The sequence below is a fragment of the Pleurodeles waltl genome, chromosome 1_1, assembly GCF_031143425.1.
Source record: "Pleurodeles waltl isolate 20211129_DDA chromosome 1_1, aPleWal1.hap1.20221129, whole genome shotgun sequence".
In the NCBI taxonomy this organism is placed as follows: domain Eukaryota; kingdom Metazoa; phylum Chordata; class Amphibia; order Caudata; family Salamandridae; genus Pleurodeles; species Pleurodeles waltl.
Window position 1 is genome coordinate 549,116,829 of NC_090436.1, and position 22,074 is coordinate 549,138,902.

A 22,074-nucleotide genomic window follows, 5' to 3' on the forward strand; every position below is an offset into this window, starting at 1 on the left:
TATACTGGTAATTATGGTAGAATCAGATGGGGTCGGCAAGGCGAACTAACTGAAAAATTTCCCACCGCTCGTGGCGTGAGGCAAGGCTGTGTACTCGCCCCTACCTTATTTCTCCTTTTCATAAATGCATGCATTCCGTATCTCATGGAGTGCTCTAATGATGCCCCCAAATTAGGAGGGGAGAAGATTCCCTGCCTCCTATTTGCTGATGACACCTTGTTGATATCCCAAACAGCCACAGGTCTCTCAACCCTGCTTTCGAGATTCATGGCCTTTTGTAACGATTATGGCCTGGAAATTAATCGATTAAAAACTAAGTGTATGGTGTTTGGGGATAAAAAAGGTAGGATGCGGCTCCCCATTTATTTAGAGTGCGCCGCATTGGAAAGAGTTGGCGAATTTGAATATTTAGGCCTGAAACTAGAAGACTCGCACAAGTGGCATTCTCATCTTCAGAAAGCAAATTTCCATTTGAAACATCGTACGAGTGGTATTGTAAGAGTTGCAGCCAGATCTCCTAGCTTTGCCATGACACCCGCAATTGAAATCTACAAACTACAAGCAAGGGGGGGGGCCCTTTATGGAGCCGAACTGTGGGGCCACTGTAATTTAGATGATTTGACAAAGGTGGAAAACTCTTTTTTAAGGTCCTTGTTAAGAGTTCCTTCCAGTACCCCAATGCTTCCTATTCGAATGGACCTAAATTTGCCTTCTATTTGCCAGATTTGCCGCTCTCAGGCCTTTGTTGTTTTGGATCTGTTTATGGTCATTAGACTCTCTTATTCCCTGCAGATGTGGGATAGTTAACCTGATGGCCAATAATACTAGTTCAAAAATCAAGTGGTGCGCGTACGTAGAAAGGATTTTCACGCTACTTGGCTTGGGGTCTTATTGGAAGGATCCGCTATCTATTCCAAAAAATGCAACACAGATACTAAAGGATGCATTTTGGCTCCATGTGCATCTTTCACAATTGTCTGTTTCACCATCTTCCATGACGGGCAGTTTCTTACAAATTAAATGCCATTATGAATCCGCGCAATATATGGACATAGTTCTCTCTCCACGTGCACGTGCATTCTATATTAGATTTAGGATAGGCTCTCTCCCTTTGCGCATTCTAACACATAAATGGGCCAACACTAGCTGCACTTCGAAGATGTGCCCAATGGGCTATGCCAGGGAAGAATCTATAACCCATGTCCTTTTTCAATGTCCTGCATATCATAATCAGAGAGTTTGTTGGATTATTCCTTTGTGTAGGAAAATGGGTTTTAAGAACTGTCCACTGGCTTTGAGAATTTTTAAATCTGATCCATCTGTTTCAGTGGCTTGCTGTCTGGCAAAATATCTAGATTCCATTTGGACATGTAGACTGAACATGCTTAAAAAAATAGAGGTAAACTTAACTACAGACGTGGGGGATTGGCTGTTGATGAACTCACTCGTGAATTTTAATGTATGCACCTATTACTTCTTATTGCTTAAAGTATTTTTATGTCTAGATATTTTTTATATTTTTTCAAATAGAAATGTCTTATTATATGTGATATGTCTGGCTAAGCTTGTATCTGATTCTTGATACTTACTATGCAAAATTTTGCATTCTTATATGATCTTATAATATGGTTTGAACTTTTAAAGGGAACATTTTTATGTTTAATATACACACTTTTATTGTCTAAAGTATCTTTTATGCTTAGATATTTTTATACTTTCAAATAGAAATGTTCTATGTTATGTGATATGTTCGGTTAGGCTTGTATTTGATTCTTGATATCTAACATACAACATTTTACACTATTATACAATCTTATAATACGGTATGAATTTCCAGAGGGAAAATCCTCATGTTTAATATTTTTTTATGTAGTCCATCCTTTTATGTTTGAAACTCTTTGTACACAACTTGCTGTTTTGTAAAACTGTGAATTGTGGCGTGCTTTTATGGTATTTATTTTTACCGAAATAAAGCTAACGAACGAACGAACGAGATTCAGTCTTCCGATGTCTAGCCACAGAGTTTCACCTCGTTCTGCTGTATGGCCTTTGGATTCATCTAGATGCAGTCATCTCAGGACCTCGAGTCGGGCTTCGACCCCAGGCACCAGATGAGTACCTCATGGGAGTCTGTCACAGACACTTGCTTGTGACAGTCCCTACAAGTCTTGAATCCTGTTGTTTCGGGAGGTGACATATTGCCTTGAAAACTGGTAAGAAACACAAATTTAGGAAAAAAGGGACTAGTGTAATATGAGAGGAGCTGAGTTCCGGATTTGCATCTGAAGTCAAGGAAAGAAAAGAACTAATTTGAGCGTGGGTGACACACATGTGCGCTCCACTTGTCACTTCTAGAGCGATACATCAACAATACAGAGCTGCATGATGCCAGCTACTGGTAAGGAGCACTGCTTCTGAGTTTCCAGATCCAGTCTGACACGTGGGGAAATATTCACAAAATGAGAAGCCTGCAATTAGAAGTGTCCTTAAGAAGTACAAGTTAATTACCTTCAGTCATGCATTATCTGGTAGAGACAGGATCTAACCACAGATTCCTTACTTTAGAATCTCCCCCAGGTGTAAGCCTGGATCCGGAAACCTTTTTCTCCCATAGTACGTCGCATGACTGAGCATCAACATCGTCCACTGGATATGATGTCACCAGAGTCCATATAACCCCCTTGCCAATGGGCCAATGTCAGTTTCTTTTTTGACTATTTTACTCGCTCAAAACGTGGAGCCTCACTTAGAAACAGTGTATTAGCACAAAAGACACCCCTTTCTCAAATAACCACTTAATTCAAGGTGTTGACTTCCATAACAAAATCTTCTGAGACCAAAGAGGACTCAGATCGCAGAGCGGGGAGGATGGAATGGTCATTAAGGAATCTGCGACTAGATCCTGCCTCTACCAGATAATGCACAATCAAAAGAAAATAACTTGTCCATCTGATAGAAACATCTAGCCGCAAATTGCTTACTTAAGAGTCATAGTAGCCTGGAGGAGAGAATCCCAACTGACACCTCCCCAAAACTTCTCTAAGTATCATTAAACCGGTCTAAAACAAGAGAAAAAGACCGGACAATCACAATATTTAAAGTTAGTAATAATATAATCAACAACATCAAAACCTGTGGAAGGAACCACAGGTAACTAAAACTATAAGACATGATGAATATGAGAACAACCTCATCCATGTAAGTATGTCAAATGTGAATCAGAAGTGATCCAACTACAGTGAAAGTCTCTAACCAGACGGAAACTGGTCTAGTACCAGAGAAGTAGAATATCTATGAGGAAAGACAGTGTTGTTAGTAAAGCACTGTGTAGAGAACCACAGTAATAAAAAGTAATAAAAACATTAAAGACATGGAGATAGTGTAGGAAGTTGGCTCTGTATTGAAAATGTCACTTACCCAGTGTACATCTGTTCGTGGCATCAGTCGCAGTAGATTCGCATGTTCTGCAATAGCTCGCCATCTGGTGTTGGGCCGGAGTGTTACAAGTTGTTTTTCTTCGAAGAAGTCTTTCGAGTCACGGGACCGAGTGACTCCTCCTTTTGTCTCCATTGCGCATGGGCGTCGACTCCATCTTCGATTGTTTTTCCCCGCAGAGGGTGAGGTAGGAGTTGAATTGTAGTAATAGTGCCCATGCAATGGAGTGACTAAGTATGCACCTATTTAAGGTTGAGATGATACATATATAAATAATTGAAGGTAACTTCCAAACTGCTACAGGCTCCCGGGGAGGCGGGTGGGCACATGCGAATCTACTGCGACTGATGCCACGAACAGATGTACACTGGGTAAGTGACATTTTCAGTTCGATGGCATCTGTCGCTGTAGATACGCATGTTCTGCATAGACTAGTAAGCAGTTATTTCCCCAAAAAGCGGTGGATCAGCCTGTAGGAGTGGAAGTAGTCTGAAATAATGTTCTTAATACGGCTTGACCTACTGTGGCTTGTTGTGCGGATAACACGTCTACACAGTAGTGCTTGGTGAATGTGTGAGGCGTAGACCATGTGGCTGCCTTACATATTTCTTGCATTGGGATGTTTCCTAGAAAGGCCATGGTAGCACCTTTCTTTCTGGTTGAGTGTGCCCTTGGTGTAATGGGCAGCTGTCGTTTAGCTTTAAGGTAGCAGATTTGGATGCATTTAACTATCCATCTGGCTATACCTTGTTTTGAAATTGGGTTTCCTGCATGAGGTTTTTGAAATGCAATAAAGAGTTGTTTAGTCTTTCTGATGTTTTTTGTTCTGTCAATGTAATACATCAATGCTCTTTTGACATCTAATGTATGTAGTGCCCTTTCAGCTACGGTATCTGGCTGTGGAAAGAACACTGGAAGTTCCACTGTTTGATTTAGATGGAACGGTGAAATAACCTTTGGCAAAAATTTAGGATTGGTCCTTAGGACGACTTTATTTTTGTGTAGTTGTATAAAAGGTTCCTGTATTGTAAACGCCTGAATCTCGCTTACTCTTCTTAGGGAAGTAATGGCGATGAGAAATGCCACCTTCCAGGTTAGGAACTGTATGTCGCAGGAGTGCATGGGTTCAAAAGGTGGACCCATAAGTCTAGTTAGGACAACATTTAGGTTCCATGAAGGAACAGGTGGTGTTCTTGGTGGTATAATTCTCCTAAGGCCCTCCATGAATGCTTTAATGACTGGTATCTTATATAGGGAAGTTGAATAGGTAGTCTGCAGGTATGCAGATATTGCTGCAAGGTGTATTTTAATGGAAGAGAAAGCTAGGTTAGATTTTTGTAAGTGAAGCAAGTAACCCACTACATGTTCTGGAGTTGTGTATAATGGTTGTATTTGATTAATATGGCAGTAGCAAACAAACCTCTTCCATTTACTTGCATAGCAGTGCCTGGTGGATGGCCTTCTGGCTTGTTTTATGACTTCCATACATTCTTGGGTAAGTTGTAAGTGACCGAATTCTAGGATTTCAGGAGCCAGATTGCTAGATTCAGCGATGCTGGATCTGGGTGTCTGATCTTTTGGTTGTGCTGTGTCAACAGATCTGGCCTGTTGGGCAATTTGATGCAGGGTACCACTGATAGGTCTAGCAGCGCTGTGTACCAGGGTTGCCTTGCCCAAGTTGGTGCTATCAATATGAGTTTGAGTTTGCTTTGACTGAGTTTGTTTACCAGGTAAGGAAGGAGAGGGAGAGGAGGAAAAGCGTAAGCAAATATCCCTGACCAGTTCATCCATAGGGCATTGCCTTGGGATTGTTCGTGTGGGTATCTGGATGCGAAGTTTTGGCATTTTGCGTTCTCCCTTGTCGCAAACAAGTCTATCTGAGGTGTTCCCCAGAGTTTGAAATAAGTGTTCAGAATTTGGGGGTGAATTTCCCATTCGTGGACCTGTTGGTGATCTCGAGAGAGATTGTCTGCGAGTTGATTTTGGATCCCTGGTATAAACTGTGCTATTAGGCGAATTTGGTTGTGAATTGCCCAATGCCAAATCTTTTGTGCTAGCAGGCTTAACTGCGTGGAGTGCGTCCCCCCCCTGCTTGTTTAGATAATACATTGTTGTCATGTTGTCTGTTTTGACGAGAATGTATTTGTGAACTATTATTGGTTGGAAAGCTTTTAGTGCTTGAAAAACTGCAAGAAGTTCTAGGTGATTGATATGCAGTTTTGTTTGATGTACGTTCCATTGTCCTTGTATGCTGTGTTGATTGAGGTGTGCTCCCCACCCTGTCATGGAAGCATCTGTTGTTATTACGTATTGTGGCACTGGGTCTTGGAAAGGCCGCCCCTTGTTTAAATTTATGTTGTTCCACCACAGAAGCGAGAGGTAAGTTTGGCGGTCTATTAACACCAGATCTAGAAGGTGACCCTGTGCTTGAGACCACTGTGATGCTAGGCATTGTTGTAAGGGCCTCATGTGCAGTCTTGCGTTTGGGACAATGGCTATGCATGAAGACATCATGCCTAGGAGTTGTAATACCATCTTTGCCTGTATCTTTTGTGTTGGATACATGCGTTGTATGATGGTGTTGAAATTTAAAATTCTTTGTGGACTTGGAGTGGCTACTCCCTTTGATGTGTCTATTATGGCTCCTAGGTATTGTTGTACCTTGCGCGGCAGAATGTTGGATTTTGTAAAGTTGACGGTGAACCCGAGTTTGAAGAGGGTTTGTATGATCTGATTTGTGTGATTTGAGCACTGTATGAACGAATGGGCCTTGATTAGCCAGTCGTCCAAATATGGGAACACATGTATTTGCTGCCTTCTTATGTGTGCAGCGACTACCGCTAGACATTTGGTAAAGACTCTTGGTGCGGTTGTTAATCCGAAAGGCAGTACCTTGAATTGGTAATGTATTCCTTTGAATACAAACCTTAGGTATTTCCTGTGCGATGGGTGTATTGGTATATGGAAATAAGCATCCTTGAGGTCTAAAGTTGCCATGTAGTCGTGTAGTTTTAGCAATGGCAATACTTCTTGTAGTGTGACCATGTGGAAGTGGTCTGATTTGATGAAAGTGTTCACTACTCTGAGGTCTAGGATTGGTCTCAGCGTTTTGTCCTTCTTTGGTATCAGAAAGTACAGTGAGTAAACTCCTGTGTTTATTTGTGTGTTTGGCACTAATTCGATTGCATTCTTTTGCAATAGTGCCTGCACTTCTATCTCCAGGAGATTGGAATGGTGTGTTGTTAAATTTTTTGCTTTTGGTGGTATGTTTGGAGGGAATTGTAGAAATTCTATGCAATAACCATGTTGGATAATTGCTAGAACCCAAGTGTCTGTAGTGATTTCCTCCCATGCTTTGTAATAATGACCTATTCTTCCCCCCACTGGTGTTGTGTGGAGGGGGTGAGTGACATGTGAGTCACTGTTTAGTAGCAGGGGTTTTGGGGCTTTGAAATCTTCCTCTATTTCTAGGGAATTGCCCTCCTCTATATTGTCCCCGAAAACCTCCTCTATACTGTCCCTGGTAACTGGACGGTGTGGCTTGTGAGGTGCTGGCTTGTGTGCTTTGACCCCGAAACCCCCCTCGAAAGGGCGTTTTACGGAATGTGCTGTAATTCCCTCTGCTCTGCGGGGAGAAGAGTGCGTCCATGGCTTTGGCAGTGTCCGTATCTTTTTTGAGTTTCTCAATCGCTGTGTCCACTTCTGGACCGAACAGTTCTTTTTCATTAAAAGGCATATTGAGAACTGCTTGTTGAATCTCTGGTTTAAATCCAGACGTTCGGAGCCATGCATGCCTTCTGATAGTTACAGATGTATTAATTGTCCGTGCAGCTGTATCTGCAGCGTCCATGGAGGAGCGGATCTGGTTGTTGGAAATGGCCTGTCCCTCCTCAACCACTTGTTTTGCCCTATTTTGTAAGTCCTTGGGCAGATGTTCAATGAGATGTTGCATCTCGTCCCAGTGGGCTCTGTCATAGCGCGCAAGTAGTGCCTGGGAGTTCGCGATGCGCCACTGGTTTGCAGCTTGTGCTGCGACTCTTTTACCAGCTGCATCGAACTTGCGGCTTTCTTTATCTGGGGGTGGTGCATCTCCAGATGTGTGAGAGTTGGCCCTTTTCCTAGCTGCTCCTACAACGACAGAGTCTGGTGGCAGCTGTGTAGTGATGAAAACCGGGTCTGTAGGAGGCGCCTTATACTTTTTTTCCACCCTTGGTGTGATTGCCCTACTTTTGACCGGCTCCTTAAAGATGTCTTTTGCGTGCCGGAGCATACCAGGGAGCATAGGCAGGCTTTGGTATGAGCTGTGGGTGGAGGAGAGTGTGTTGAATAAAAAATCATCCTCGACCTGTTCTGAGTGGAGGCTTACGTTGTGAAATTGTGCTGCTCTAGCCACCACTTGAGAATACGCGGTGCTGTCTTCTGGTGGAGATGGCTTCGTAGGGTATGCCTCCGGACTGTTATCTGACACTGGGGCGTCGTATAGGTCCCATGCGTCCTGATCTTGGTCACCCTGGCTCATGGTGGTGTGAGCTGGGGAGTGTGATGGAGTTTGTGCTGGTGAGACGTTAATCACGGGCGGAGGAGAGGGTGGTGGGGTAACTCTTTTCACCACTTTTGGTTGTGGTGTCTGTTCAGTCTGGAACTCCAACCTTCTCTTTCTCCTAATGGGGGGAAGGGTGCTTATTTTTCCTGTCCCCTGCTGTATGAAGATACGCTTTTGCGTATGGTCCACATCAGTTGCTTGTAGCTCTTCCTCAAACCTATGCTTCTGCATTTGGGAGGTTAGCGAGTGCTCTTCTGTATAAGAGCCTCTCGGCGTCGATCTGTTTCGGTGCCGCTGTCTCGGCGTCGAGCCGTGTCCACACCGGCATCTCGGTGTCGAGGCTTGTCTCCAGCACTTTCTCGGTCCCGAGAAGGCTGCGTGCCGGTGTCTCGACCGGAGTCGGACGATCTCGGCACTGTTTGGGCCTTTTTCGGTGCCGACGGTCGGTCACCGAATTTATGGGTGGAGCCATGGCCGGATGGCAGTGGCGTCCCCTGGGCCTTGTAAATGTTTCTCTGTGTGGTTTTCGACGTTTTACTCACGGTTTGTGTATCGTCGAATACTTCGGAGTATGAGTCTTGGATCGAGAAGGTACCTTCCTCTTCCTGTTCCTCGAACTCCCGTTGGGCTGTCGGTGCGGACGCCATCTGAAGTCTTCTGGCTCGACGGTCTCGGAGTGTTTTTCGGGACCGGAACGCACGACAGGCCTCGCAGGTGTCTGCGCTGTGCTCAGGTGACAGGCACAGGTTGCAGACCAAGTGTTGGTCTGTGTAGGGGTATTTATTGTGGCATTTGGGGCAGAAACGGAACGGGGTCCGTTCCATCGGCGTTCTTCAGCACGCGGTCGGGCCGACCAGGCCCCGACGGAGGATCGAAAAACTACCCCGAAGGGCACCGGAGCTCTTCGATCTTCGATGCGGTGTGGAATCGAAGTACGCCGATCCCGAACGCAACAATACCGTCGAAAATCTTCCGAAATTAGCTAATTTTCCGTTCCGAAACTCGGAGCGACAGGAACACGTCCGAACCCGATGGCGGAAAAAAAACAATCGAAGATGGAGTCGACGCCCATGCGCAATGGAGACAAAAGGAGGAGTCACTCGGTCCCGTGACTCGAAAGACTTCTTCGAAGAAAAACAACTTGTAACACTCCGGCCCAACACCAGATGGCGAGCTATTGCAGAACATGCGTATCTACAGCGACAGATGCCATCGAACATACTATTTCAAAGTAAGAAATAGTGTGCACAGAGTCCAAGGGTTCCCCTTAGGGGTAAGATAGTGGCAAAAGTAGATAATTCTAATTCTCTATTTTGTGGTAGTATGGTCGAGCAGTAGGCTTATCAGAGGGTAGTGTAAAGCATTTGTTGTACACGCACAGGCAATAAATGAGGAACACACACTCAAAGACTTACTCCAGGCCAATAGGTTTTTATATTGAAAAATTTATTTTCTTAGTTTATTTTAAGAACCACAGGTTCAAGATTTACATCAAACACTTTAAATGTAAGGTACTTCACTTAGATACTTAGGAACTTTGAAGGACAACAATATCATGTACAGTCTTTGTAAAAATGGCAATGAGCTATTTTCAAAGTGGACACAGTGCAAAAATCAACAGTTCCTGGGGGAGGTAAGTAAAGGTTAGTTTTGGAGGTAAGTAAAACACTTACAAGTCTCACGTTTGGAGCATAGGTAGCCCACTGTTGGGGGTTCAAGGGAACCCCAAAGTTACCACACCAGCAGCTCAGGGCCGGTCAGGTGCAGAGGTCAAATAGGTGCCCAAAACACATGAGCGCCTATGGGGAACAGGGGTGCTCTGGTTTCAGTCTGCCAGCAGGTAAGTACTTACGTTCTCGGGGGCAGACCAGGGGGGTTTTGTAGAGCACCGGGGGAGGGGGGGGGGGGACACGAGAAGGCACACAAAGTACACCCTCAGCGGCACAGGGGCGGCCGGGTTCAGTGAGCAAAGCAGGCGTTGGGTTTTAGGTTGAAAACAATGGAGACACCCGGGGGTCACTCTAGCGTTGCAGGCAGGCACAGGGGGGGCTTCTCTGGACAGCCACCACCTGGGCTAGGCAGAGGGTCGCCTGGGGGTTGCTCTTGCTCTGAAGTTCGGTTCCTTCAGATCCTGGGGCTGCGGGTGCAGTGTTGGGTCCAGGCGTCGGGTCCCTTGTTACAGGCAGTCGCGGTCAGGGGGAGCCTCTGGATTCTCACAGGCTTGCAGTCGCCAGGGAGTCCTCCGTGAGGTGTTTGTTTTCTGCAGGTCGAGCCGGGGGCATCGGGTGCAGAGAGTGAAGCCTCACGCTTCCAGCGGGAAACATGAAGTCTTTGGAAGTTGCTTCTTTGTTGCAAAGAAGTTGCAGGTTTTGAACAGGGCCGCTGTTCATGGGGGTTTCTTGGTCCTGTAGTCCAGGGCAGTCCTCTGAGGCTTCAGAGGTCGCTGGGTCCCTGTCGTATGCGTCGCTGGAGCAGGATTCCGAAGTTGGAGATAGGCCGGTAGGCCACAGGCAGTATTTTGTGGGCATGGCATCCTGAGGGGGATGCCATGTCGACTTTGTCTTTTTCTCCCCACCAACACACACAATCTGCAGTGGCAGTGTGCATGTTTTAGGTGAGGGGGGTCCCTAAGGGGGGCACAACACACGCTGCAGCCCTTAGAGACCTTCCCTGGTCACAGGGCCCTTGGTAACACTAGCACCTTTTACAAGGGAATTATCTGTGTGCAAGGGGTGTGCCAATTGTGGAAACAATGGTACATTTTTCATGTAAGGACACTGGTGCTGGGGCCTGGTTAGCAGGGTCCCAGCACACTTCAAAGTCAAGTCAGCATCAGTATCAGGCAAAAAGTGAGGGGTGACTGCAACAGGGAGCCATTTTCCTACAGATAGCATCACCCATGATTGATACCATTAAAAATATGTTTCCAGAACAAAACCAGTCTAGAATAATTCAAAAGGACCGTACATTCATAATAATGTAGGTGATCCCTAACACATTTCATGATGAAAAACATGCGGGAAGAACCACATATATGGAGTTATAAACATTAAAATGTATGGAATAAAGAAAATCCATGTTATTATGACTAATCATTGTTAGAGGTGAACTGACAAAATGAATAATAAGCTACTTGCTCTCTTAATGGGATGTGAACCCATGCATGAACACCCCATCATTTCTGTGAAAAGGATTACAGCAATGTCATCATATAGGCAAAGAAAACATAGGTGAGGACGATCGTAGGACGATATCTCCAAATATGTAGTGAAGATAATCTATTTGTTCTTATATGTAGCCCAAAAGTGCATGTTGTAACCTGTTGGAACACAGAGCACCAAACCATGTGTAAGGAAATGTCTTCCTTGGCATGGTTACCCCCTGACGTTTTGCCTTTTGTTGATGCCAGTTATGACTGAAAGTGTGCTGGGACCCTGCTAACCAGGCCCCAGCACCAGTGTTCTTTACCTAAACTGTACCTTTGTTCACACAATTGGCACAGCCCTGGCACACAGAAGTCCCTTGAAAATGGTATCCCTGGTACCAAGGGCCCTGTTGCCAGGGAAGGTCTCTAAGGGCTGCAGCATGTTTTATGCCACCCTGGAGACCGCTCACTCAGCACATGCACACTGCCACTGCCACTGCTTGTGTGTGCTGGTGGTGTGCACTCCCCTCAGGGTGCCATGCCAACCTCTCACTGCCTGTGGCAAAGGTAAGTCACCTCTCTAGCAGGCCTTACAGCCCTAAGGCAGGGTGCACTATACCATAGGTGAGGGCACCAGTGCATGAGCACTGTGCCCCTACAGCGTCTAAGCCAAACCTTAGACATTGTAAGTGCAGGGTAGCCATAAGAGTATATGGTCTGGGAGTTTGTCAAACACAAACTCCACAGTTCCATAATGGCTACATTGAAGTCTGGGAAGCTGGTATCAAACTTCTCAGCACAATAAATGCACACTGATGCCAGTGTGGAATTTACTGTAAAATACACCCAGAGGGCATCTGTAGGAAGTTGGCTCTGTATGCACTATTTCAAAGTAAGGAATAGTATGCACAGAGTCCAAGGGTTCCCCTTAGAGGTAAGATAGTGGCAAAAAGAGATAATACTAATGCTCTATTTTGTGGTAGTGTGGTCGAGCAGTAGGCTTATCAAAGGAGTAGTGTTAAGCATTTGTTGTACATACACACAGGCAATAAATGAGGAACACACACTCAGAGACAAATCCAGGCCAATAGGTTTTTGTTATAGAAAAATATATTTTCTTAGTTTATTTTAAGAACCACAGGTTCAAATTCTACATGTAATATCTCATTTGAAAGGTATTGCAGGTAAGTACTTTAGGAACTTTGAATCATTACATTAGCATGTATACTTTTTACACAAAACACAATAAGCTGTTTTAAAAGTGGACACTTAGTGCAATTTTCACAGTTCCTGGGGGAGGTAAAGTATTGTTAGGTTTCACAGGTAAGTAAGACACTTACAGGTTTCAGTTCTTGGTCCAAGGTAGCCCACCGTTGGGGGTTCAGAGCAACCCCAAAGTTACCACACCAGCAGCTCAGGGCCGGTCAGGTGCAGAGGTCAAAGAGGTGCCCAAAACACATAGGCTTCAATGGAGAGAAGGGGGTGCCCCGGTTCCGGTCTGCCAGCAGGTAAGTACCCGCGTCTTCGGAGGGCAGACCAGGGGGGTTTTGTAGGGCACCGGGGGGGACACAAGTCAGCACAAAAAGTACACCCTCAGCAGCGCGGGGGAGGCCGGGTGCAGTGTGCAAACACACGTCGGGTTTCCAATGGTTTTCAATGAGAGATCAAGGGATCTCTTCAGCGTTGCAGGCAGGCAAGGGGGGGGCTCCTCGGGGTAGCCACCACCTGGGCAAGGGAGAGGGCCTCCTGGGGGTCACTCCTGCACAGAAGTTCCATTCCTTCATGTGCTGGGGGCTGCGGGTGCAGGGTCTTTTCCAGCCGTCGGGAAATGGAGTTCAGGCAGTCGCGGTCAGGGGGAGCCTCGGGATTCCCTCTGCAGGCGTCGCTGTGGGGGCTCAGGGGGGACAACTTTGGTTACTCACAGTCTCGGAGTCGCCGGAGGGTCCTCCCTGAGGTGTTGTTTCTCCACCAGTCGAGTCGGGGTCTCCGGGTGCAGGGTTGCAAGTCTCACTCTTCTGGCGGGAAACGCTGTTGTCTAAGTTGCTCCTTTGGAAACAAAGTTGCAGTCTTGGGTGAACAGGGCTGCTGTTCTCGGGAGTTTCTTGGTCCTTTTAGAGCAGGGCAGTCCTCTGAGGATTCAGAGGTCGCTGGTCCTGGGGAAAGCGTAGCTGGAGCAGTTTTCTTCCGAAGGGGGGAGACAGGCCGGTAGAGCTGGGGCCAAAGCAGTTGGTGTCTTCTGTTCTTCCTCTGCAGGGGTTTTTCAGCTCAGCAGTCTTCTTCTTCTTAGGTTGCAGGAATCGGAGTTCCTTGGTTCTGGGGAGCCCTTAAATACTAAATTTAAGGGCGTGTTTAGGTCTGGGGGGTTAGTAGCCAATGGCTACTAGCCCTGAGGGTGGGTACACCCTCTTTGTGCCTCCTTCCTGAGGGGAGGGGGGCACATCCCTAATCCTATTGGGGGAATCCTCCATCTGCAAGATGGAGGATTTCTAAAAGTCAGAGTCACCTCAGGACACCGTAGGGGCTGTCCTGACTGGCCAGTGACTCCTCCTTGTTTTTCTCATTATCTCTCCTGGACTTGCCGCCAAAAGTGGGGGCTGGGTCCAGGGGGCGGGCATCTCCACTAGCTGGAGTGCCCTGGGGCATTGTAACACGAAGCTTGAGCCTTTGAAGCTCACTGCTAGGTGCTACAGTTCCTGCAGGGGGGAGGTGTGAAGCACCTCCACCCAGAGCAGGCTTTGTTTCTGTCCTCAGAGAGCACAAAGGCTCTCACCGCATGGGGAGACCGCTTTCAGCAGCCAACTGAAATACGGAAAAACAGATACACGCATCTCCCAAAGATAGACAGTGACAATCGTCATCACTTTTGTGAACACCCAAGGGGTGGAGGTGAGGCCGAAGGGAAGCATAACAATGTTTTAAAAAATTGAATGAGCTCCTGGCCCATGTTTAACCACAGATAAAAACAAAATACATGTCCTGGAAGTGCAAGGGCACTATTCAGTCTCATTGGTCCAGACAGGACCTGAGCTAATTTGATCATTTTGAATGTGTTGTTCCGAAGGATGGAATTCCCGGATCAATGGTATAGCAGAGGCCTTAGGCCACATCGTTTTTGGGGACAAGCGAATAGTAGCATGAATAACAACCCACTCAACTCTCTTGAGTCCAGAACTCGTTCAGTGGCACCCTTGGAGAGCAAGAGATGTACCTCCCGCAGCAGGATATACAGATGGTCCTCAGAAATACCTTCCAATGCTGGAAGAATGTTGTGTGGGGAAGAGGAAAAAGGCAAGGCTTCCCCTTCCTTTGAAAAACTGATGGATTGTCACCCTGAAAGGACACACTGAATCCTACCGCCCACTAGTCAGATATGAACTGATGAGGTTAAACTAAAGTGGCTTTATGAGTGTTGTAACAAAGTCAGAGAAGTTAAGAGACTGTTGCCCCTGTTGTCCTGTGCACTGTCTGCCAGACTTGTATTCAAGACCGTAAGGACTGGGCTGTCTGCTGTGTCACTGGCTGAGAAATTTACAGCAGTATATAAGCTAAACTTATGAAGTAGCCCTTAAATTTACTGTACAGATAGGGAAATTGTTTTGCATGAGTTAAAAGCCTCATGGAACACACTGTGGTTCTTCGACTATCTTTAAGCTGTACCACCTTTCCTAAGAGTCAAGGTCCAAAAACAGGCATGGCTTTAACAATGATTGCAAATCAACAGAAAATCCAGTCAACCTCATTCAGGCCTGACTGCTGGGCACCACATTGGTACCAACCACTCTGTCAATGCAACTAACAGAATTGAAGCCTGTACTGCCGACAGATTTTGCCGTATTCTGCTCATTTTGGAATGTTTGAGCCATCACCAATGACAAAATCTTACTGACCATTTTCAGTAAGGCATGTGCACAGCTGCTTAAAAAACTGTGCTTATGTACTGCAGTGCCAAGCTGGCAGAAGAAAACATTTGCTTGCCAAGAACATCAATACTTTTGCATTCCCTAACCAGGATCTTTGTCGGAAATGTATTAGGATCTCACCCTACTGGCTGAAGCCTGTACAATTAGAGTTTCTACAGGAGATTGCTTGGTGAAGAAATCTGGAACATCAGGCATGGGCCTCTGTAAAGTGGCCACTAGCCAGCTAACGGGAGGACAAGAACAAGGTATCAATCACAAAATCATCAAGGTATCCATGAGGGTGTCATTGAATGGACCAAGGATTCTGATGTCATTGTCCTAGATTGGAGAATCTCCATTAGGACATTTGTCTTAATCTAATTGGAGGGCAGCTGCAAATCGTGCACGTCAGGTGCCCTCTGAACCACTAGTGCAAATGAGGCCCTTTCTTTTGGTGGTGGCCGATGTCACAAGTGAAGCTTTGTTCAGGGGAGGTGTTAAGCCACTGATGTTTTGTAAGTGAAGTTTTAAGGCATCATCAGTATGAGGGAGTACCAAGGAATCCCACTCAGTATCATCATCATCAGTATTCTGGGATGCTCTCTCTTTTGAAGCAGGATCAGAGTCAGAGCCATAAAGAGAACAGAGCCTCTGCTGATGTTTGTATTACTGTAGGGACACCAGATAGAGTCAAACAACCATCAATTGCATTTCAGCATTTTGTGCTGGTCAAGTTCAGGTCAACATAAGTTCATGGGTGTTGGCACTGGGTTGTCTATTGTTGAAGCCAGAATGGATGTCATGGTGATGTTACCTGGTGTGAGTCTTGGGCTGGTGTGGAAGTCGGTACTGGAGTTGGTAGGGGCTTATTAATGGGCCCCATGAGAACAGATTGCGTCAGGGATAGCCCACCAGCAGGAACACGACTGGAAGCACCTACAGTTCTGATAGGCCTGAAGTTGCAACAGAGGTAGCCAGAAGTGCATTAAAGATTTGAGCATGGCCTCGTAGAAGCCCTCAATTTGCTGCCGGGAAACCAAGGGCATGCCGGCACCAGCTGAGGTGCTTAGTCCTTGGCCAGTGATCTCTAGGTAGTGGAACTCAAATCTTGACACCCTTAGAACTTCCCTTTTCAAACACAGTGGTGAGATGGGGTTGAGTCCTTATAAATGCTTGTGTTTAGACTTCGAATATAAAACTTACCTGAAGAGTTTGAGAGGGCCTATGCTTTTGGAGCAGAACCTGTGTAAAGGCACCAATTTCATTTGATAAACGGTGATATACAGCTTCACCCTCCTAACTTAAATCACCTTCAGGTACATATGGATGCTTTGTTCAGATGACTTAAGAATCGCGGCCAAAGGCCATACACCAGAAGCAAACCTCATGTGAGTCCATAACGGACATTTGGTTCCTGCAGTTTAGGAATGGCTTGAATACAGTCATTTTTGGTGGGGACATAGTTTACAAGCACACTTTGAAGAGTTATTAGAGTTGTTGGAAGAGCAAAAAAAGATTGGAAGCTGAGCATCAGATTCATGTCAGCAGGAAGAAATTAACGAATGTAAGTGTGCAGGAGCGGTGCTTACATGCCACTCTGCTGTACAACTTTGAGGGAGGAATGGAGTCAATGCACAGCTGCTCAATGATACTAACCAGCATCAGAAGTGCAGCTGAAAATGTATCTGGATCCAGTATGGTGCATGGAGGATATCCTAAGTTGAGGAATATGCGGTTAGATGTATCCATCCAAAACAACTACAAATCTAAAAGGTATATAGTCATCTGAAGAGTGATTTGCAAAATCTATGCAGTCCCTCAATACTAATGACATATCAAGTTTTTTACATCCAAAATAAGACAATTAGAGAAGAACAGCACAATGTGTTCCATTGTGAAATGGAAGCATACTCTTCACCATTTGTGCTCACACTGATCCCCTGTCCTGGAGACCAATATTGGGGTGTTTACAAAGAAATCAATAGCAGAGGAAAAGCAAGTGAGGTGATTTTACTGGAATAAACAGCATCAGGGCATATTCCGCCCCTCTCAATCTCCACACAATATCATCAGACATGCATTCTAATTTAAACCTAAATAAGCCTTTTCAATGGGGAAAAACTCAGTGTTTACTGTGGTGCTAAAATTACCATTAGCTAATAACATCAGCAAGCCTAAAAAGTGCTTACCTGGGGCAAACAGTATTATATCACTGTAGCCTGATAGTGACCAAGTGACTGTATTTACGTTGGAACTTCATTCAATCTGGCAAGACCAAATGGGGCAGGTATTATGTAGCAGAAACTGCCTGCAACAAACTAATAGTGTTGAGACTTATTTATTGCACTTGTTCTGAAGGTTACTATAGAATGAGGTTGTGGTGAGTAGATTCTAGAAACCCTTTGCTACATTATTAGATACAAGACCCGTTTTCCCAGACTGTAAATTCCCTTTGTAAATTAACAAATAATAACATACCTGTTTCTTTTGACCAATCCTATGTGCTCTAGCCTGTGCTTGCAAGTCATTTTGGGGGTTCCAGTCAGAATCGAAAATCACAACAGTATCAGCAGATGCCAAATTTATACCCAGACCACCAGCTCTGGTAGACAGCAAAAAGCAAAAATCCTAGAATGATGAAATACATTTTATAAAATAAGCTCGCCAAAACATTTCCATAAAATAATGCCAACATAAAACTTTACTTAGCCACGTAGGACTAAAAACCAAACAATGAGATAAGAACTTTTGTAAATATACAAGTTATTCACAACTTGAACAACTTATAAAAAGAATAACTTACTTACCATCAAAAACAGTCTTTTGTTTAGGTATTTGGTTTCTCCTTCAAATGATTTATATTTCAAACCATCTCTGGGTGTTGACTGGATTTGGAAAATGTCAACAGCCACTGAACTCTTTGTGGGAAACAAGAGGCTCCATCAGTTAGGGGCAGTAGAGCAATCCACATTAAATAATGATCCAGATTGCCCCATTATTACCCAAGACCTGATTTTCCTGCACAAAAACCTAGGAAACTAGGTAACCGGCATACCAAAAACAAGGCCATACAACACTCATGAATCTGGTAAGAAAAGAATAAGTTACTTATCTTTGTTAATTATTTTTTTCTGGTGGATAATCGATCTAACAGCAGATTCCTCACTTTCTGCATATCACAGGCACTAGACTACACCCGGAAACTTTTCCATGCCAGTAGTGGGTGATGGCTCCATATCGACGCAAGAAGCAACATTGTGACATCACCGGCACCATAAGGCATCCACTTTGGTGTGCAGACCCCAGTTTCTCATCTATTTTTCTGCAGCAATGAAGCAGGATGATGAGAACAACATTATGTAAGTTGAAATTGAAAAGCAGTGCAACAAACTAATTGGAACCTTATTAAAAATGGCCTATGAGCATCCTTCAAGGTGGAAAGGCGGGTGGAATCAGTGAGGAATCTGCAGGTAGAGTATCTACAAGAAAGATGGTTACAAATGGTAAATAACTTTTTTTTTTATGGTGAATACTTCTATCTACAGATTACTCACCTTTGGAATAGATTGCCAAGCAGTACACCACTTGGGGGAGAGGCTTGAAGCAACGGCCAGACAAGTAAGTCCTGGAGAACAGAACAGGCAAAAACGCCGTTCTGTCACACTACAGACTAAGAAGCAGTGCTTAGTAAAATTCAATGTTGCCGCTCTGTTGATTTCAGCTACAGGTACTCCTATTGCCAAGGCTGAGGGAATAGACGTGGCACTAGTGGAAAGGATCAACATGCCCTCAGGCGGTTCTTTTCATGCTAAGACAACATATTTTGATGCATAAGATGATACCCTGCCTGTTGCTTGCATACCCTATACACAGCTGATCTTCAGTACAGAAATTCTTGTTGCGGTCAATATTGAAATTGACTGGCCCTTTCGGTTCCAGCCTGTGCAGTCTCTTCTCCTCCTTGGGGGCATGCGGAGGGGGGTAGGAACGAAGGAAAAGGGATGGACTGACCTCAATTAAATGGGGTCACAACCCTGGGAAGGAAAGCAGCTCTGGTTCAAAGAATCAATTTGTTGAGGAAAAAGGTAGTAAAAGGTGGGCATACTCTCCAACCTTGTTACTCAGAAACAACTCAAAGTGACAGCTAATAGAAAAACAGTCTTAGAAGTAAAAAGCCATAACTGGCAACTATGAAGGGGCTTGAAGGGAGACCCCAGGCGGTTGGGAAGGATAGATATACTGGCCAAGCCCTTGAAGCGTAAAAGTAATGGATGACTCGAAGAGGGATTGCTGATCTGGAAGGCAGGCTAAGGTTGACAAGGCTGCTAGGTATGCCTTGGCAGTCTCCAAAGTACAGCTGAGCTGTGTGAGAGAAAGTGCAAACCTCAGGATAACTTTCAAATCGGCCTTTAAGGGATCCAAGATAATCTCAGCACACCAATTAAAAACTGATTCCTCCTACTTGGTGGAAAGATGGTGAGCAGACAAAACAATGTATACCACCTCAACTGGCAAGTAGAATGTAGTTAAATTGTCCTTTTCAATCTACAGACACGAAAGTGGCGATTTCAGAGGTTGGAGTGTAGAATCTGCCCCTTTGACTTGGTGATGAAAGCAGAATGGGGAGCACAGGAAGAAGTGTAGGAGTTGTGAATTCCATACCTTTCTCAGCTAACTCAGACCAATTAGGATAGTTTGGGCCCCGCCTTGGCAAATCTCCCTCAGAATCAGAGGAATCTAGGTTATGGGACGAAACACAAAGTGAAGAGGAAAATTCCCCATCAATCAAAAGGAGCCTCACCAAGTCTCCCTGCAATGGATATTGGAGAGCAATGCATGTTGCTGTGAGAGGCAAAAAAGTCCACCTGAGGAGTGCCCTACTGTGCTAAGATGCTGTGGACCACCTCTGGATAGAGAGGTGACTCACTGTTGACAAAGTTATGCCAAATGAGACTGTCAGCTCTAGTGTTCAGAAACCTGCCCAACGGCTCACTACTAGCCAAACTACATGCCGGAGACCCCAGGATCAAAGTTTCAAGATTACGACAGAGAAGCTCTGACCTACTCCTCCCTCTTTGATAATATGCCAAATCACACCGACCAACTACAAAGAGAAGGAAGGAAGGAAGGAAGGAAGGAAGGAAGGAAGGCCTGAGTTTCAGCAGATTGATATGAAGAAGTTGCTCTTTAGGAGACCAGAGGATCTTTCTCGCTCATTCCTCCAAATAAACACCCCACCGTAGGGTGGAGGCATCTGTCACCACCATTGCCACAACTGGTGGTAGAAAGAAGAACACTACTGCTAGCAGGTTCTCCTCAACACCCTAGAAGGATAAATCTGCTGCAGTGCGCTGAGAGAGGGAGATCATGATGGAGTCCAAAATTATTTCCCAAATGCGAGTTGGTGATTTGTCTGAAATTGGGGTAATAACGATTGGAAACTCTGGATTCTTGCAGGACTGGGATAGGCTAATCCCATTTGTGTGTTTAGAACTGCCTCTAGATACGGTTGAACCTGCAGAGGCTGAAGGTGAGATTTTGTGATACTGATGGTGAACCATAAGCGACTGAGCAGATCTATTGTAACCTGAGTGTGTTGGTGTGTTGTTGACACTGCTGATGACTGCTGGCTTTGATAAGCCAGTCGTCCAGATAAACATAGTCTGCGAAGATGGGCTTCTACCACTGCTAGGCATTTGGTGAATACCCGAGGAGCAGTAGTCACCCCGAAAGGGAGGACTTTGAACTGTTGTTTGTTGCCCACTATAAACCTGAGATATCTGCGATGTCCTAGTTGTATTGGTATGTGAAAATAGGCATCCTTTAAGTCTAGTGCAACCATAACGTGACCTTGTCGGAGAAGTGGGGTCACATCTTGTAAGGTGACCATGTGAAAGTGATCCGATCGGATATACTGGATTAGGTGGCTGAGGTCTGGAAACTGTAACTACCTGTCTTTTTTGGGGTATTAGGAAGTATAGAGAGGACACCCCTAAACCCTGATGACAGAGGGACAGATTCTACAGATCTCTTGAGAAGATGATCTTGGACTTCCTATTTGAGCAATGCTTAATGTCCCAGCGATAGCGTGCGAGATGGAATGCTGGGAGGTGTGGTAATGAGCTCCAGACAATAGCCATGTCGGATAATGTCCAACACCCACTGGTCTGATGTAATTGTTTGCCATACAGGTAAAAAATCCTAATTAACGCCTTCCGACAGGTGTTATATGGTCGGGGGTAGAAGAGGGAAGCCACTGCTTGGTGGTGGGTGTTGTTCCACATTGGGAAGCACCCGTACCTCTGCCTTTGGCATGGTTTCCCCTATAAGGGCCTCGGAAGTAAACTTATGAGGAGGATTGTTGACCTTGATTACAGTGGTAGGAGGTGGAAGCGTCAGAAAAGGTAGCCCTGGAACCTCCATGATAGTTTGAGCTGCAAAAAAAAAAAAACACAGGGAGTGGGGGTCTGAGGGGCTCCCACTGCCTTTGCAGTTTCTGTATCTTTTTTTTATTTTTTCCAACGTTTGGTCTACCTGGGGACCAACCAGATGTTCCTTATCAAAAGGCATATTGAGGGCATTTTTGTACCTCTGGTTTGAAACCAGAAATCCACAGCCGTGCATGGTTCCTGAGAAAGAGGCTGGTGTTGCAACACCCTAGCTGCGGTATCATGAGCACCTAAGGGACAGCACATTGAGGTATTTGATATAAGTTGGCCTTCAGAGTTCTTGCCCTAATTTTTTCCTCTGGGAGATACTGGAGCTGATCCTCCATTTCATCCCAGTGGGCTCAATGATAACGAGCAAGTAGCCCCATTGAATTGCAATACGCCAATGACTGGTGGATTGTGCTGCAACACTTTTCCCCGCCGCATCAATGCGCTTGCTTCCTTTGTCAGGCGGAGGGGACTCTCCACTAGCTTGTGAGCTAGCACGCTGCAGAGCAGTGGTAATGACAAGCAAGTCTTGTGATAATTAGCCCCTGATGTATACAGGATTAGATAGGGAGGGCTTATACTTTTTGTTTACTCTGGGCGGTATAACCATAGCCC

At 45.4% G+C, this 22,074-nt stretch overlaps 1 protein-coding gene across 3 annotated transcripts in view; it reads right to left on the minus strand.

The window, feature by feature from the left end:
• The window catches only part of CHD1 (chromodomain helicase DNA binding protein 1), a 1,172,453-nt gene that overhangs the window by 671,519 nt on the left and 478,860 nt on the right, over positions 1 to 22,074 (minus strand). For all 3 annotated transcript variants that reach the window (XM_069225994.1, XM_069225985.1, XM_069225977.1), the window contains exon 19: positions 17,501 to 17,650. In XM_069225994.1, the coding sequence (XP_069082095.1) occupies positions 17,501 to 17,650 (150 nt within the window). The remainder of the gene's footprint in view (positions 1 to 17,500; positions 17,651 to 22,074) is intronic.